Source organism: Archocentrus centrarchus, chromosome 1 (assembly GCF_007364275.1).
Source record: "Archocentrus centrarchus isolate MPI-CPG fArcCen1 chromosome 1, fArcCen1, whole genome shotgun sequence".
Taxonomy (NCBI): domain Eukaryota; kingdom Metazoa; phylum Chordata; class Actinopteri; order Cichliformes; family Cichlidae; genus Archocentrus; species Archocentrus centrarchus.
In genome coordinates this window covers 39995581-40011902 of record NC_044346.1, presented here as the reverse complement: position 1 = coordinate 40011902, position 16322 = coordinate 39995581, and the positions used below count along the sequence as shown (strand labels likewise).

The following is a 16322-nucleotide window of genomic DNA, read 5'->3' as shown; positions in this document are numbered from 1 at the left end:
ATTTGCTGTGTCTGTCAGTGTAGTGTCCAGAGGCTGGAGGCGCTACCAGGAGACAGGCCAGTACACCAGGAGACGTGGAAGAGGCCGTAGGAGGGCAACAACCCAGCAGCAGGACCACTACCTCCGCCTTTGTGCAAGGAGGAACAGGAGGAGCACTGCCAGAGCCCTGCAAAATGACCTCCAGCAGGCCACAAATGTGCATGTGTCTGCACAAATGGTTAGAAACTGACTCTATGAGGATGGTATGAGGGCCCGACATCCACAGATAGGGGTTGTGCTCACAGCCCAACACCGTACAGGATGCTTGGCATTTGCCAGAGAACACCAGGATTGGCAAATTCACCACTGGTGCCCTGTGCTCTTCACAGATGAAAGCAGGTTCACACTGAGCACATGTGACAGACGTGACGGAGTCTGGAGACGCCATAGAGAGCGATCTGCTGCCTCCAACATCCTTCAGCATGACCAGTTTGGCAGTGGGTCAGTAATGGTGTGGGGTGGCATTTCTTTAGAGGGCCGCACAGCCCTCCATGTGCTCGCCAGAGGTAGCATGACTGCCATTAGGTACCGAGATGAGATCCTCAGACCCCTTGTGAGACCATATGCTGGTGCGGTTGGCCCTGGGTTCCTCCTAATGTAGGACAATGCTAGACCTCATGTGGCTGGAGTGTGTCAGCAGTTCCTGCAAGATGAAGGCATTGAAGCTATGGACCGGCCCGCCCGTTCCCCAGACCTGAATCCGATTGAGCACATCTGGGACATCATGTCTCGCTCCATCCACCAACGTCACACTGCACCACAGACTGTCCAGGAGTTGGTGGATGCTTTAGTCCAGGTCTGGGAGGAGATCCCTCAGGAGACCATCCGCCACCTCATCAGGAGCATTCCCAGGTGTTGTAGGGAGGTCTTACAGGCACGTGGAGGCCACACACAATACTGAGCCTCATTTTGACTTGTTTTAAGGACATTACATCAAAGTTGGATCAGCCTGTAGTGAATTTTTCCACTTTAATTTTGTGTGTGACTCCAAATCCAGGCCTCCATTGGTTAATAAATTTGATTTCCATTAATGATTTTTGTGTGATTTTGTTGTCAGCACATTCAACTTTGTACAGAACAAAGTATTCAATGAGAATATTTCATTCATTCAGATCTAGGATATTATTTGAGTGTTCCCTTTATTTTTTTGAGCTGTGTGTGTGTGTATGTGTGTGTGTGTGTGTGTGTGTGTGTATATAATAATAAATAAATATATATATATATATATATATATATATATATATATATATATATTTATATATATATATATATTATATATATATTATATATATATATTATATATATATTATATATATATTATATATATATATTATATATATATTATATATATACATATATATATATATATATAAAATTAGGGGTGGGACTTTAATGCGTTCATTTTGATTAATTAATTAATTACGGGGAAAATAAAGAATTAAAAATGTTAACACATTTTAATCGCACTTTGCACCGTGGAACGTTTCTCAGTGTACGAGTTCTAGGCATACAGATTATATGGACGCATGATGTCAAAAATCCTTCAAAGGACCCAGCCCTTCGTAGCCCACGAAGACCACAAAGGCCGGAAGTGAGCAGCTAGCCTTCATATCAGCGTCACCTGCCATCACCTCTGCGTAGCTCATGTCGCCTAGCAACCGTGAGTGTGAAGCACAGCTGTGTAAAAGCAGCTGGTTAAACAGAGAACGAACTTTTTCTCCTTTTTGTGGTTTAATTTTAATTCTTTAGTTCAAAATAAGCTGTTAAAACAAGCATAACACATTTCAACATCAAGGAATACAGCTGAGAGAATGATTAATTTCCAACTATATTAAGTGAGACATTAATGTTGAATAAAACTATCCAGTTATGATGATTACCTTTAATTTCAGGTGTTTGCTTATCACAGGAGCACTTCCACCCTTCGTTGGTCTGTGTAGTAGACTGGTGGGAAAATAAACAAAATTTAGAAGTTTAAGCTTATGTATATTGATTCATTCATCAACCAAACTTAAATTAATATTTATCATGTTAAATATTTAAATGTGATTAAAATGCGATTAATTTTGATTAATTAATCACAAAGCTCCTAATTAATTAGATAAATTTTTTTTTAATCGAGTCCCACCCCTAATATATATATATATATATATATATATATATATATATATATATATATATATATATATATATATATATATATACACACACACACATAAAATATCTCAAAGTGGTAACATTAAGGTCTTTGGAGCAGGGGGTCGGGGGTTCGAATCCCGACCAGGGCGTACTTCTAGTAAGGGTCGCCAGGCTAGACCCCCCCCCATGCTAACCAAGCCTACCTCGGAATATGAGCGAGCGATAGCCAAGGTCCGCGTCAGATGTTGAGGAACCAGGACATTCTGATAAGTGGGCTACTGGAACTAGAAGGTTACGGCATAAGTAGACACGAGATGAGAACCGGGAACTTTTGGAATGCTACTACACATGTAATCCCAGCGAGAGGGGTTACATGAAGAGGATGTGGGACCTATGGATTCTTCGAAACCCAACATCCACACTGACAACAAAACAACTTGTGGCTCAGTGTTCCAACATACGAAAGAAGCAGCTGCTATCGCAGCTAGAGATTTATGAGGTACAACACAAATGCTATGGCAAGGGGGAGCCAGGACGACAGGTCAGGGGGGAGATTTCATCATCCCCACACTCCGAGATTCCCCAATAATAATAACAACAAATACACTGAAAGCTGACCTGAAAGATAAGATCATGGCTAAGAAGGCAAACTGGACCCCTTGACGCCGACTACCAAGACTATATGAAGTACTCTCTGAAGACCTACTAGAAGATGCAAATGCAGCACTACGGGCAATCCCTACCACTACTATCACTGAAACAATCAGTTGATGTATAACACGGCAGCAGTGAACCTTGAGATGCTTGGCTATAAGATGAACAGCACTAAGGAGCAGTACCCTCCATGGAAATGACAATTGGAGGCTAAGATCAAGGCAGCATGGAGGGAAGTTAGCCAGCTCTCAGAGGTGCAGAAACGTGGGATGAAGAAAGCGGTGCCTAAGAAGTACAACGGGCTGTCCATACCTGAGGCCTTAGAGACTGCCAAGCAAGAGAGATAGAAGCCAGGAAAATAAACCTGATGTTCTCCACCGAACCATCCAAAGTATACTCTCAGTGGCAGGGGAACAATATGAGAACAGCACCCCCACCAAGGCTGGAGACGGAGCAATACTGGAAGAGCATATGGGAGAAGGTTGCATCACACAATACCAATGCTCAGTTGCTAGTGGATCTAAGAGCAGACCACAGCAACCTCCCAGAACAGGCCCCAGTAACCATCACAGTGGCAGACATCCAAGAAAGAGTCTCACACATGAAGAGCTGGACAGCACCAGGCCCTGATATGATTCACACCCACTGGCTCAGTGTTAATTTCGTTGACGAAATATTTTCATCATAGTTTTCTTTGACGAACCTTTTTTTCATGACGATAACGAGACGATAACTAAATAAAAACTACCTATAATGACGAAAACGATAACGAAATTAATTGACACTTTTGTCAGCGAATGAAAATGAGAAATGAGACAAAAATGGTTGGCGGGAGAAGTCAGGAAAACATCCAATCAAATGGACAGTTGCACAAATTTGCTCTAAACCAGGGAAGACCAAACTAGCCTGTGATTGGTCGTTCCTTCCGATAGAACTAAGTTATGTAAACAATGTCAGCAGGAAGAAAGAGAAGAGCCGATGTATGGACACATTTGTCCTTTGACGTGACACACAAAATGATGTGTAAATCATGTGGGGCGACTATCTCGGGTAAAAACACGACAAATCTTAAACGACATCTGCAAACCAGTCACCCAGATCTCCGTGCAAAGGTCAGCATTTTAATGTCATGCAGGGTAAAGTGTTTTTTCCAGTTTGTGTTTAGAGAAAATCTCCACACCGCGGTGGATTAGCCTTTATAATCTTAGTCCTGAACACTGCCCTGTACCTTTCAGAGCGTCCTGCTGTAAAACGCTCGGATTATCTCAGTAAGGTGGTGTTAATGATCAGGTGTGTGGGAAGCAGGTGAAACACTAATGTTAATATTATTAACCTGTTAACTGGCCGCTCCAAAATCACCAAAAACGCCTGAAAAAGCATACCCAAATTAAATCAGCTGCTGTTCCTGAACTCTTTGGAGTACATGCAAAAGCTTGGTCTCTTTTTGAAGAAGACAAGCTATATTTTTTATTTTTGCAGTCATGCTGTAACTGCAATGAGTATGTAGCTATTAAGTTTGGAAGACAGAAAAATTAGACAATTTTTGCCTCGCCTCGATTTTTCCTGTTTATTTTTATGTAACTACACACTGAGTGTAGAAGGTATGGATTGGAAAATATAATGAAGCTGTAGAATGACGTCTTTTCAACGTGTATTTCAAATTTGATCAAGATAGCACAAAAACCTACTGTTTTGTAAAGGTTTTTGTGTGTTGATGTCCAGGCGTGGTCTCACATGTGCCATTTGGAGACTCCGAGTGCCACATGTTAGCAGCCCTTGTTATACAAACTTCAAATGGCTGTAACTCCTCTGTGCTTCAACATACAGTCATCAATGAGAGCTCTAATCAAAGATACTACCCTGAGGAATCCTCTGCTTATACACAAAGTTACTGATAATGTGAATTAATTATAAGTATAGGCATATAAATCAGAGGTTGCCCTAATGTGTAAAAGAAGGAAAATGCTTGGCCTTCATTCACAAAAACCCAAGTCTATTTTCAGTGATTCCTTCACACACAGGCCAAAATAAATAAATTGCATATTGATTAACAGTTACAGTGAATGTAAACTCTACATATACACATTAAAAAAAAAACCACAATCCTCCCAACTGTCCTGATATACAACCTACAACCTCCTCGCAAACAATTACCCCCAACCCCAAACACAAAGGAACCCAAAGCCCATCACCAAACAAATATCACAAATATCAATAAACAATGCTCTTAGCCATTGTGTAACCAGCGTGAAAGCCCATCGAGACATACATATTTACATCTAAATGGCATCTAATACGAGTACGAGCTGGGAATAAAAACTTAGACTTACTGTGAAACGCCTTCTGAGTAACAGCTGTTCGTGTTCATTCCGGAACGATAAACCGGTCGAATCAGCGACAAAGTCCTCTAATAAATAATAATCCACTCTCGTGAGTCACTTTGTTGAATAAAAATAGCTTGTTTTGAGATATTTATACAATCCGTTAGTGAGAAAAAGTACTCTAAACACTCTCAAGTCACTACGGCGCACAGAGTCTTACTTCGGGCTTGACTTTGCGCACGTAATACGCACTCATTGTGCAGAAACTTTGTGGGTCCATGTGAAAACACACCCCAAGATGCCATATACCCACGTGTCAGGAATTTTATTCGCTATACATCTGTGGTTTTAGAATTTGGGTCAGAGCTGACCAATCAGAACGATTGGAGAGCATTTGGGGCATGTTCAGAAAAGTCACATGACGCTGTCTGGTTATTATTGGTTCTGGAAAACCCATTTCATAACATGATTGGCCAAATGAGGTGTCAAACCAAATTCGGAGGGTCTACGCTGTCATATAAAAGCATTGTAAGCGCGGACTGCAGCTTTACTGTGACGGTATGAGGCTTCAAAGTCAGAAAGCACCACAAACGTCCCACGGGCGGGACACTGCCAGTTAACAGGTTAACAATATTCCATAACTTTTAATAAATGTTTAATTTTGTGTAAGTGTGTATAATGACAATTCAAGGGAACTGAAGAAAAAGCATTTACATTTTACACCCTTTATATTTTAGTCGACTAAATCGACTGTAGATTTAGTCGACTATATTCTTACAATAATTTCGTCGACTAAAACTAAAACTATTCAGATACTAAATTATGACTAAAACTAAATTACATTTTTCTCAAAAGACTATGACTAAAACTAAATCAAAATTTGCTGTCAAAATTAACACTGCACTGGCTAAAGAAGCTAACTGCACTCCACGAGCACCTGGCAGCACAAATGAACCAACTGCTAGAGGCTAAGTCCTTGGGGTATTGATCCCCAAGGACCCCCAGAAGGGACCAGTCCCATCCAACTACCGGCCCATAACCTCCCTCGGTACAACATGAAAACTCCTGTCAGGCATCATAGCACCTAAGATGAGTAGGCATGTGGCACAATACATGAGCGAGGCCCAGAAAGGGATAGGCAGAGAGACCAGAGGAGCAAAACACCAGCTACTGGTAGATAGAGCAGTCACTCGAGACTGTAAGACCCGACTGACCAACCTGTGCACCGCCCGGACTACAAGAAAGCCTATGACTCGATGCTGCACACATGGATCCTGGAATGCCTAGAACTATATAAGATCAACAGGACCTTCAGAGCCTTCATCAAGAACTCAGTGGGTATGTGGAGAACAACACTAGAGGCCAACTCCAAGCCCATCGCACAAGTCAACATCAAGTGCAGGATTTACCAAGGAGATGCTCTGTCCCCACTGCAACACTGCATAGGCCTGAATCCACTCAGCCAGATCATCAACAAGACTGGGTACGGATACTGACTACAGAATGCAGCAAACATCAGCCACCTCCTGTATATGGATGACATCAAGCTGTATGCTAAGAATGAATGAGATATCGATTCACTGATCCACACCACCAGGATCTACAGCAATGATATCGGCATGTCATTCGGACTGGAGAAGTGTAGTCGGATGGTAATTAAGAGAGGAAAAGTAGTCAGAACTGACGGGATTACACTACCAGAAGGTAACATTGCAGACATTGAGGACAGCTACAAATACCTTGGAATCCCACAGGCAAACGGGAACCATGAAGAGGCCGCTAAGAAAGCTGCAACCTCCAAGTACCTGCAGAGAGTAAGGCAAGTCCTGAGGAGTCAGCTGAATGGAAAGAACAAGATCCGGACTATCAACACCTACACCCTGCCAGATGTCAGATACCCTGCTGGCAGAATAAGCTGGTCAAAGGAGGAAATAGAAGCCGCTGTCATCAAGACAAGAAAGCTCCTTACCATGCATGGAGGGTTTCACCCCAAATCCAGCACTCTGAGACTGTACGCTAAGTGGAAGGAAGGTGGCCGAGGACTAGTGAGTGCCAGAACCACTGTCCTAGATGAAACAATGAAGATCAATGAATACATCAGGAAGATGGCCACAAAGGATCATGTGCTTAGTGAGTACCTCAGGCAGCAGAAACCTGAGAAAGAAGAGGACGAAGAACAGGAACCATCATGGAAGGACAGGCCTCTGTACGGCATGTACCACCAGCAGATAGAAGAAGTGGCTGACATAGAGAAATCCTACCAATGGCTGGACAAGGCTGGACTGACAGACAGCATAGAGGCACTAATCATGGCAGCACAGGAACAAGCTCTGAGCACAAGATCGATAGAGACTGGGGTGTACCACACCAGGCAGGACCCCAGGTGCAGGCTGTGCAGAGATGCCCCTGAGACAATCCAGCACATAACAGCAGGGTGCAAGATGCTAGCAGGCAGGGCATACATGGAACGCCATAACCAAGTGGCCGGCATAGTATACAGGAACATCTGTGCAGAGTATGACCTGGAAGTCCCGAGGTCAAAATGGGACACGCCCCCAAGGGTGGTTGAGAACAACAGAGCTAAGATCCTGTGGGACTTCCAGATACAGACAGACAAACTTGTGGTGGCCAACCAACCGGACATCATAGTGGTGGACAAACAAAGGAAGAAAGTCGTGGTGATAGACGTTGCAATACCAAGTGATGGGAACATCAAGAAGAAGGAACACGAGAAGCTCGACAAATACCAAGGGCTCAGAGAGGAGCTGGAAAGGATGTGGAAGATGAAGGTAACAGTGGTCCCCATGGTAATCGGAGCACTCGGGGCAGTGACCCCCAAACTGGGAGAGTGGCTCCAGCAGATTCCAGGAACAATATCTGAGATCTCTGTCCAGAAGAGCACAATACTGGGAACAGCTAAGATACTGCGCAGGACCCTCAAGCTCCCAGGCCTCTGGTAGAGGACCCAAGCTTGGAGGGCAAAATAGACTGCCCATAGGGGCGAGCTGGGATTTTTAATTTTTTTTTTAATATATATTTATAACAAAAATGAATGATTTCAGATTAAATTTAGCATTTTTAAATCATCTGTTTATTTATTCCATTGCCACAGGTATGGCAGGAATTCCAGGCCAGCCTGGTGGTAAAGGTAATGTCTTCTTCTCTTTCTAGTCAGTTTATTTATAGTTTATAAAAATGCTGCACAATCGTAATATAACCTGCTGTTAAAATTTGAGTCTGGACCAAATTAAGCTCTGAACCTTAAACTGTACCAACACTACAACAGAATAACTTGTGCCAAAGTCCCCCAGAAAACCTCCAGGAATGATTACTGTTGCTCATTAATCAAGGCTTCAAAGAAGTTCTATTAACACTTTTAAATGTATGAAATGCTAAAGAATGATTTTCTCCAAAGCTGTGGAGCCATTACTATAAATCTAGGTTTGACACATACCTGATGAAATCTAACAGAACGATCTTTCAGGTGAACCAGGACCACCTGGTAAAGTCATTTCTCCAGGTAAGAGCAGCAGTTCTTGTTCTAACTACATGCAGAATAACATTTTGTCTTGTAAAGCTTCAGCTGGTTTTTGTTTATCTTCTTTTTGTGTCTAGCTGGCTCTGATACTGTGGCCATCCCTGGACCTCCAGGACCAGCTGGATCTCCAGGTCCTGCTGGACCCCCTGGTCTGTCTGGTCCAATTGGGCCTGCTGGTATTCCAGGACAACCAGGTAAACCTGCTATCTTGACCAATGCTAAGCATCTGAGGTGGATCAGAAACTGGGGCTGATTGCTTGTTGCGATATGATTTAGGTTCTAAAGGAGAACGAGGAGAGAAAGGAGAAAGGGGGGAGAAGGGGGAGCCAGGAAAGCGTGGTGAGCCTGGTATCGGTGCTACAGAAACATCCATTTCCACCAGAACCAATGGTGAGAACCTCCGTATCTCTGCAACACCTTAGTTTTACCAAATCAGGTGCTAGTTTCAACAGCTAGACTTTGTTACATAGTGATATTATGTTAACATTTTCTGTGTTTTCATTTCTGACGGACCTTTCCCCTGTAGTTGGACCTCCTGGTCCGCCAGGACCTCCTGGAGTACCTGGTCCTCAGGGTCCTCCTGGTCTGTTTAGAACTATATATAAAATACTAAGAACATTTCAAACACAAGATTTAAAACAAGATGATGATTTTGTAAATGTTGGTTTCATTCAGGTGAGTCTACAGATGGTCCTCCAGGACCCAGAGGTCCTCCTGGAGAGCCAGGTAAATAGGTATCCTGCTTCAAAGACAGATAAATCAATAGATCATCAGCATATAAGAGGACTTTAGTAGTGTCGGGATAAAACTGTTTTTCTCCATCTTAAACTGATCTGTGTTGGTGTTCCTGTCCTCACAGCTATTGGTAGACCTGGACCTCCAGGTGAGAAAGGAGAACCTGGGAGCTTTGTGCCAACATCAGGTTGGTAAAAGAAATCTCATTTCAGATAAACAGTTCTTTGACAACAGGAAACATTCACCTCTGCTGTTTCTGTGGCATTTTGGTGCATTTTACCCCTTTTTATGTCAGAAACCTTCTTTGCTGGACCACCAGGACCTCCAGGAACCCCAGGGCCAAAGGGGTCACAAGGTAGATGCAGAAGACCAAATGCCTGTGATATCATGGGTTGAATATTTTACTAAATTAAGTGGCCAGTGTTGCAAGTTGAAAGTTTTCTCTCATTCTTTCTTCTCAGGTAACCCAGGACCACAAGGGTACCAAGGTGAGGAAATTGCATCATACTTTTATAAACTGCAGGTTTTCACAGATGGTCTAAATCTAACATGGCTGTTCCAGGTGAACCAGGACAACCAGGCCTTCCAGGCAGCCCTGGAGACCCAGGTGTGGGTATGTCAGCAACTTTTAGAAAAGACTGTGTCTCAGTCTGCTCAGGTGTCATCAGTAATGATTAGTAATGATTAGTAATGAACAGTTAACCTGGGTTTTGATATGAGTGGTTTTCAATGTAGGTTTCCCAGGTCATCCTGGACCGCAAGGTCCACCAGGTCCAGACGGGCCACCGGGACCTAAAGGTAAATTCAGTTACATCCTCTCTTACTGAGCTTTTTGACATCATTTCCTTTTTATATTTACACGCTGGCTGTTCTTTCTGTCTTATATACATGTTTATGTTTCCTTTCACAGGTGATACAGGAGCTCCAGGGATTCCAGGAGCCTCCACAGGTAAAATCATCCCTAATATCAGAATCAGAATCAGATTTATTTTGGCCAAGTATGTTTACACACACAAGGAATTTGGTTCCGGTTGATGGTGTTTCTCTAGTACTATACAGTGTCATATAATTCAACGTATCGTACTGGGACATTCTAATGAAAGAGGCTGCAAAAACTGATACAGATTCTCAGTGGGAGGACAAAAAACCTGTCTCCCCATTTTACATTAAAGGAAGTCACGTGTCCCAGAGTTACTCTTTACAGGCTAGTCGCATCTGCCCGAGGCTACACGAGCTGCTGCTAGCATACAAACCCAAATCTTCTGAGCCCTCAGAGGTCAAGCTGCTCTGTAACAAGGAAGGATCACAACGATCCGTTTTTCTTCTTTAAAAACCCTCCAATGTGAGTTTGATAGTATTAGATTAGTACATAGACTATATTAAACTATTTCAAATGTGCTTTCTTTTGAACAACCAGCAGGGGGCGACTCCTGGTTATATAGAAATCTGCAGCCAGGGTTACTGCTGCTCCTGTTCTCCTTCCTATTATTAACAAATGAAACTATTTTGAAATTGAGATTTGAGGGTTTTTTCTACATGTAAATGACATTCATCTGGGAATTCATGTTATCGCACCAGGTAGCACATTCAGTCATTGCCCTCCAGGCCTACCTGGACCACCCGGTCCACCTGGAAGAGAGTGTCGTGGATCTGGATCAGTTGGTGTGGGCCCGTGCATTGCAGCATTCCTTAAGAGTAAGCTGTGCACTGGCAAAGCTGTGCAGGCACGCTGCTTCTCCCTTTCCTTATACATCTCCATCTTTTTTTATGTGCTGCTGGAGTCCATTGCAGGCCCCACTGCACATTAAAATCATTTCAGAATTTGCTTACAGACTGGAGACACTCCTGATTTTTTTTTTTTTTTAATTTTTTACCAAGCTCGACATCTGCACCTCACGCACTCCAGCGCCACCAGTGGGTCAAAGTTGGACATGTGTTTATGCATGTAACTTTGAAACTTATTCATGGAATTGAGGTACCTTTGGATTCCTTGGATCAACCTGATTTCAAAGCATCCAGAGACTCCCGTAACATCCAGTTTCTTCCAGAGTGAAATTGTACTAAATTGGATTTTGTGAACAAGTTTAAAAAAATTTAAAGGCCACAGTTTTTCCCAGTCTTCACCAAAACTGGGACAAATTCTCTTCAGGCCAAGCGTCACAAATGTTTGAGTAGATTTAAAATTTTCAGTGCCCTCATCCCTCATAGCTGACTGAAATCAGTTAGCATTTATCAAATTCCAATTTGGTACTGGGGTCACATTTGATGATAGCATAAAATATTCTGCAACAGTTGACCACTGAGGCTGCTGCAATAAGTCAAATGAATTTTGCCTTTATAATAAATGTAGTAAGACCAGGACATGCTGACATGTGACCACTTTATTATTTTGAAGGTTTAAATGTCCTGGACTCGTCACTCCTTCGTGAAGTTATCCAAAATTGGAAAACAAGCATCCCAAATTTGGGGGGGGGGGGGGTTGCTAAAAGCAAAAAGAAGTTTTCCTCGCAGTGCTTGCAGCCTTGCTTTGGACGTGATGTCCTGCTGAACTGCATGGCTGCTTGCTGCTTGCATCTACATTTGAACCATCATAACTGCATATGGATAAACATAAAACTCAGCAAATTGATGTGCTTTGAAAATCAGGGGAAGGCAGAGAGTACTTCGTTGGACCTCCTGGGCCTCCCGGACCTCCGGGGACACCAGGTGCACCTGGGCCTGCAGGAGACATGTTGGTGGACGACATTGCCGGCCGAGTGATTGCCTACATTCACAGTATGAAAAACTGCATGACGATGCTGCCTGTGATGTTACACTGAACAGTATTTGAAACTTTGGTTTTACTCTTTCAGGTTCAGGTAGAGGATACGATGGGACTCCAGGCCCTCCCGGGCCTCCCGGTCCACCTGGCACCGTCTCTGTCAATGACATCATCAGCCTATTACAGAGTAAGTCTGAGATAACAGGCAGGCAGTATCTACTGCAGTGGAAGAAAAGCAAAATGCAAAGTGAAGAGAGACATTTACGTTTCACAGTGGTGAGTCAAACAGCTGATTTAGCTGCTTTATTCAAAAGGTTAAAATGTTAATTGTGTGCTTCCAGGAGAGGATGTAAGAAGATACATCGCTGGTCCTCCAGGTCCACCAGGACCTCCTGGATATCCAGGCTATGGCAGCTACACCTTTAACATGCAGGAGGTGGCTGAACGTGTCCTTAGTCTCATGACTGGTGAGTGTTACAGTCTTACAGGTGACTTACTAAAAAGGTGTTCTGTTGTGTCTGACTGTCAGCCTTGTCTTTCTGCAGAGAGGGAGGCACTTGGTGTCCCAGGACCTCCTGGACCCCCTGGACCCCCTGGCCTTCCTGGAAACTTTTTACCAGGTAAGAAAGACAATCACAAATTTCTTCCGGTAGACCAGATGGTTGCTCTAGAGGCCAAACCATTTTGGCCTTGATGACAACCCAAAATCAGGCTGAGTCCACAAAATCTGGCCCAAACAGAAACATTTTGACTCTTCCAAACCTGAGCCAGATCTGCCAAACGTGGACCATAAGCAGCTTCTTCAATGGAGCAGGCCAACTCTGTTTAGTACCTCTATGAAGCTAACAAATATTCATTTTTTATCCAACTAGATGGGTATCAGGCTCTAATGGGCCCTCAGGGACCTCCTGGTCCCCCAGGTATCCCAGGGCCAGAAGGACCACCTGGACCACCAGGATTTTTCAACTACATCAGCTCAGATATCCATGACTACCTGCAGAGTGAGTGGGACAGAAATCATTCACTTAAGCTCTTCACCGAGAGAAAATGTGTCTAACCTTTGGTCTTACTCTCTGCTGCCTTCCTGCAGGTGTTGCCCTCAGAGGTCCTCCAGGCCCTCCTGGTCCCCCCGGACCTGAGGGGCCCCCTGGACCAGTCAGTGGCCTAGTTTCTTTTGCTGACCATGCCAAAAGAGATGCTCTCAAAGCTGAACTACAAGAATATTTCAAGTGTGAGTTTAAAGCAATGCTTCAACCATTAAAATGAAGATAATCCCTAGTTTTACACCTGTTTGAGGACAATAGATGGTGAGAAGTTTTACTGTAGGCAGAGAGCTAAACCAAAAAAGAATGAATTCTGGCAGTTATAGTTTTTCACTGAGAAATGTGTTTGTGCTCACTTCCCTGCTTAAATGAAGGTTAGATGACTCTGCAGCATCTTTTGGTACCCGCTCTGTTCAACAACTAGACTTTTGGACACAAAGTCAAAGTATTTGTTTATTCACCTCATTTTGAAAACTTTGGTTTTAAGCTTTTTAAAGGACAGGAATTTACAACAAGTCCCTTTAACTGCATTACAGTTTAATCAGGTTACACTGTGTTGTGTTTTTGTCCAGGTGATGATTTGAGTGCTGCCATGTTTGGAATTCCTGGTACACCAGGTCCTCCTGGACCCCCAGGACACAAGGGAGAACCAGGTTTGCCTGGTGACTACTCCAATATTGCTCTCAAAGTAACTGATTACATCAAATGTAGGTGGCAGTCACGTGTTATAAAGAATATAACTGAGTCCTGCTTGAATCTGTGTGTATACATAAGTTTTTTTAAATCACGCAGCCCACGGTCTGCTCCATGATGTTATGAGAAACTCTGAACGAGTGGTTCAAGGACCTCCCAGACCTCCAGGAATACCCGGAGAGACCCGATGGGTTAGTTCCCAAGAAAGTGTTGTGGATGTGGTGGAATACTTAAAATGTAAGTCAACACGAGGTTCAGGAAAGGTCTTTATAATCGAGCATTTTAAAACTCGTTCTTATCATAGACTGTATATAAAAATGGTGTCCCCATTGTTATGTCACCGGTTGATTTGTGGTGTTTGTCTTAAAATAGTCTGAAAATGAACATTTAAGCTGCTGCTAACTTAGTGTTTAAAAATCAGGCATTACAAGTGAGAGGCGAACTGACTAACTAATGCACTCATGAGTTATACAAGTATAGCCTAATAGGGTAAGTACCAAACTTTGCTAAATTTGAGACCAAACTTTGCTAAATCTAACACCAAACTTTACCAAATCTGAGACCAAAATTTACTACCGAACTTTACTAAATCTGACACGAAACTTTACCAAATCTGACACAAAACTTTACCAAATCTGACACCAAAATTGACTAAATCTGACACCAAAATTTACTACCAAACTTTACTAAATCTGACACGAAACTTTATCAAATCTGACACCAAAATTGACTAAATCTGACACCAAACTTTACCAAATATGACACCAAAATTTACTACCGAACTTTATTAAATCTGACCTCAAAGTTTACCAAATCTGACACCAAACTTTACTAAACCTGAGACAGAACCTTTCCTCAATCTGAGACCGAACCGTACTAAATCTGATAATGAACATTTCTAAATCTAAATCAAACTTTGCTAAATCTGACGCTGAACTTTACTACAGAACTTTGCAAAATCTGAGACCAAAATTTGCTAAATCTGAAACTGAACTCTACCAAATCTGAGACCAAAATTTACCAAATCTGAGACTGAACTTTACTAAATTGATACTGAACTTTACTGAATTTGAGAACAAACTTTACCAAATCTGAGACCGAGATGTATTAAATCTGAGACTGAACTTTACTAATTCTGATACTAAACATTCCTAAATCTGAGACCAAACTTTGCTAAATCTGACACTGAACTTAACTACCAAAATTTACAAAATCTGAGACAGAAATGTACTAAATCTGAGACCGAACTTTGATAAATCTGACACTAAATTTTAATACAGAAATTTACAAAATCTGAGACCGAACTTTGCTAAATCTGAGACCGAACTTTGATAAATCTGACACTGAACTCTATCAAATCTAAGACCGAATGTTACTCAATCCGAGACCAAACGTTACTAAATGAACATCACAAAAAGTGTTTACTGAGGTTATAGATAAACTCAGGAGTCATTTTCTCTTAGCATTTAATACAGTTTGACTTTCCATCCAGAGGCGTTGCCCCCTGCTGGCCATTAGAAAGAATGGGCTTAATATTATATAAACAGTCTATGACTGATTCTAAAGACTCTTTGTTCATGACATTTGTCCATGACTTGACATAGTTTGTTCTCTGCAGCTCATGGTGTAATGCAGGACATTGTGAGGGAGTACAGTCATGTCTTCCAAGGACCTCCAGGACCACCAGGTCCCCCAGGTCATCCAGGATACAGCCAGTGGTTTGATTCCCTTGGAAACAGCACAGATCTGCTGGGATACATCAAATGTGAGAAACTGTACCTTCCAAAATACTGCACATCTGAAAGGACTGCTGGTTCACAATTTTCTCCTCATCTGTTTCCTCACAGCTGGTGGTCTTCTACGTTCCACTGAACACATTACCCAGGGACCCCCACAGGGACCACCTGGTCCTCCAGGTCCACCAGGATACAGCAGACTGTTTGGGGCTGACACCAATGTCTCTGATTTAGTGGAATACATAAAAAGTAAAGAGCGTTTACCAGCAGTATGGTACAGCAGAATGTGGATGTCTGTTAACCACTGAGCGTGTCGTCCACAGCTCATAGAGTTATCGTAGGACCACCCGGGAGACCAGGACAGAAAGGGGACAGAGGGCTTCCAGGACTGAAAGGAGAGAAAGGTATGGTAAAGTGGTGCCTTTAACACATCGATCACAATCTCACAAAGTTTGGAGACTGAAAATATTTTGTGTGCGTGGACACAGGTGAACGAGGCATACCTGGATCTGGAGTATACAGAGACCCAAAAGGTGACAGAGGTCAGTCTTGAATTCTGCTAGTTTTGGTGATATTTGCAGAAATGTGTGTGTTCACTTTAACTGAATATAAATGGCACATCAAAGTAAGCAAACTGGACGTAGCCACCATGATAGCCCAGTA

At 42.7% G+C, this 16322-nt stretch overlaps 1 protein-coding gene across 4 annotated transcripts in view; it reads left to right on the top strand.

Moving 5' to 3' along the window:
• Window positions 1–16322, top strand: part of LOC115798765 (collagen alpha-1(XVII) chain-like) — a 43021-nt gene that overhangs the window by 25781 nt on the left and 918 nt on the right. The window contains exons 27-51 of one of the 4 annotated variants that reach the window (XM_030755830.1): window positions 8266–8301; window positions 8638–8673; window positions 8769–8885; window positions 8968–9081; window positions 9218–9274; window positions 9367–9417; window positions 9551–9613; window positions 9722–9781; window positions 9888–9914; window positions 9989–10033; window positions 10162–10224; window positions 10337–10375; window positions 11005–11121; window positions 12073–12201; window positions 12279–12374; window positions 12529–12654; window positions 12733–12807; window positions 13060–13188; window positions 13278–13418; window positions 13803–13937; window positions 14023–14160; window positions 15542–15688; window positions 15771–15908; window positions 15983–16063; window positions 16148–16201. In XM_030755830.1, the coding sequence (XP_030611690.1) occupies window positions 8266–8301; window positions 8638–8673; window positions 8769–8885; window positions 8968–9081; window positions 9218–9274; window positions 9367–9417; window positions 9551–9613; window positions 9722–9781; window positions 9888–9914; window positions 9989–10033; window positions 10162–10224; window positions 10337–10375; window positions 11005–11121; window positions 12073–12201; window positions 12279–12374; window positions 12529–12654; window positions 12733–12807; window positions 13060–13188; window positions 13278–13418; window positions 13803–13937; window positions 14023–14160; window positions 15542–15688; window positions 15771–15908; window positions 15983–16063; window positions 16148–16201 (2214 nt within the window). Of the gene's footprint in view, window positions 1–8265; window positions 8302–8637; window positions 8674–8768; window positions 8886–8967; window positions 9082–9217; window positions 9275–9366; window positions 9418–9550; window positions 9614–9721; window positions 9782–9887; window positions 9915–9988; window positions 10040–10161; window positions 10225–10336; window positions 10376–11004; window positions 11122–12072; window positions 12202–12278; window positions 12375–12528; window positions 12655–12732; window positions 12808–13059; window positions 13189–13277; window positions 13419–13802; window positions 13938–14022; window positions 14161–15541; window positions 15689–15770; window positions 15909–15982; window positions 16064–16147; window positions 16202–16322 lie in introns of all 4 variants that reach the window. The other 3 variants (XM_030755901.1, XM_030755757.1, XM_030755937.1) reach the window with 3 other exon arrangements.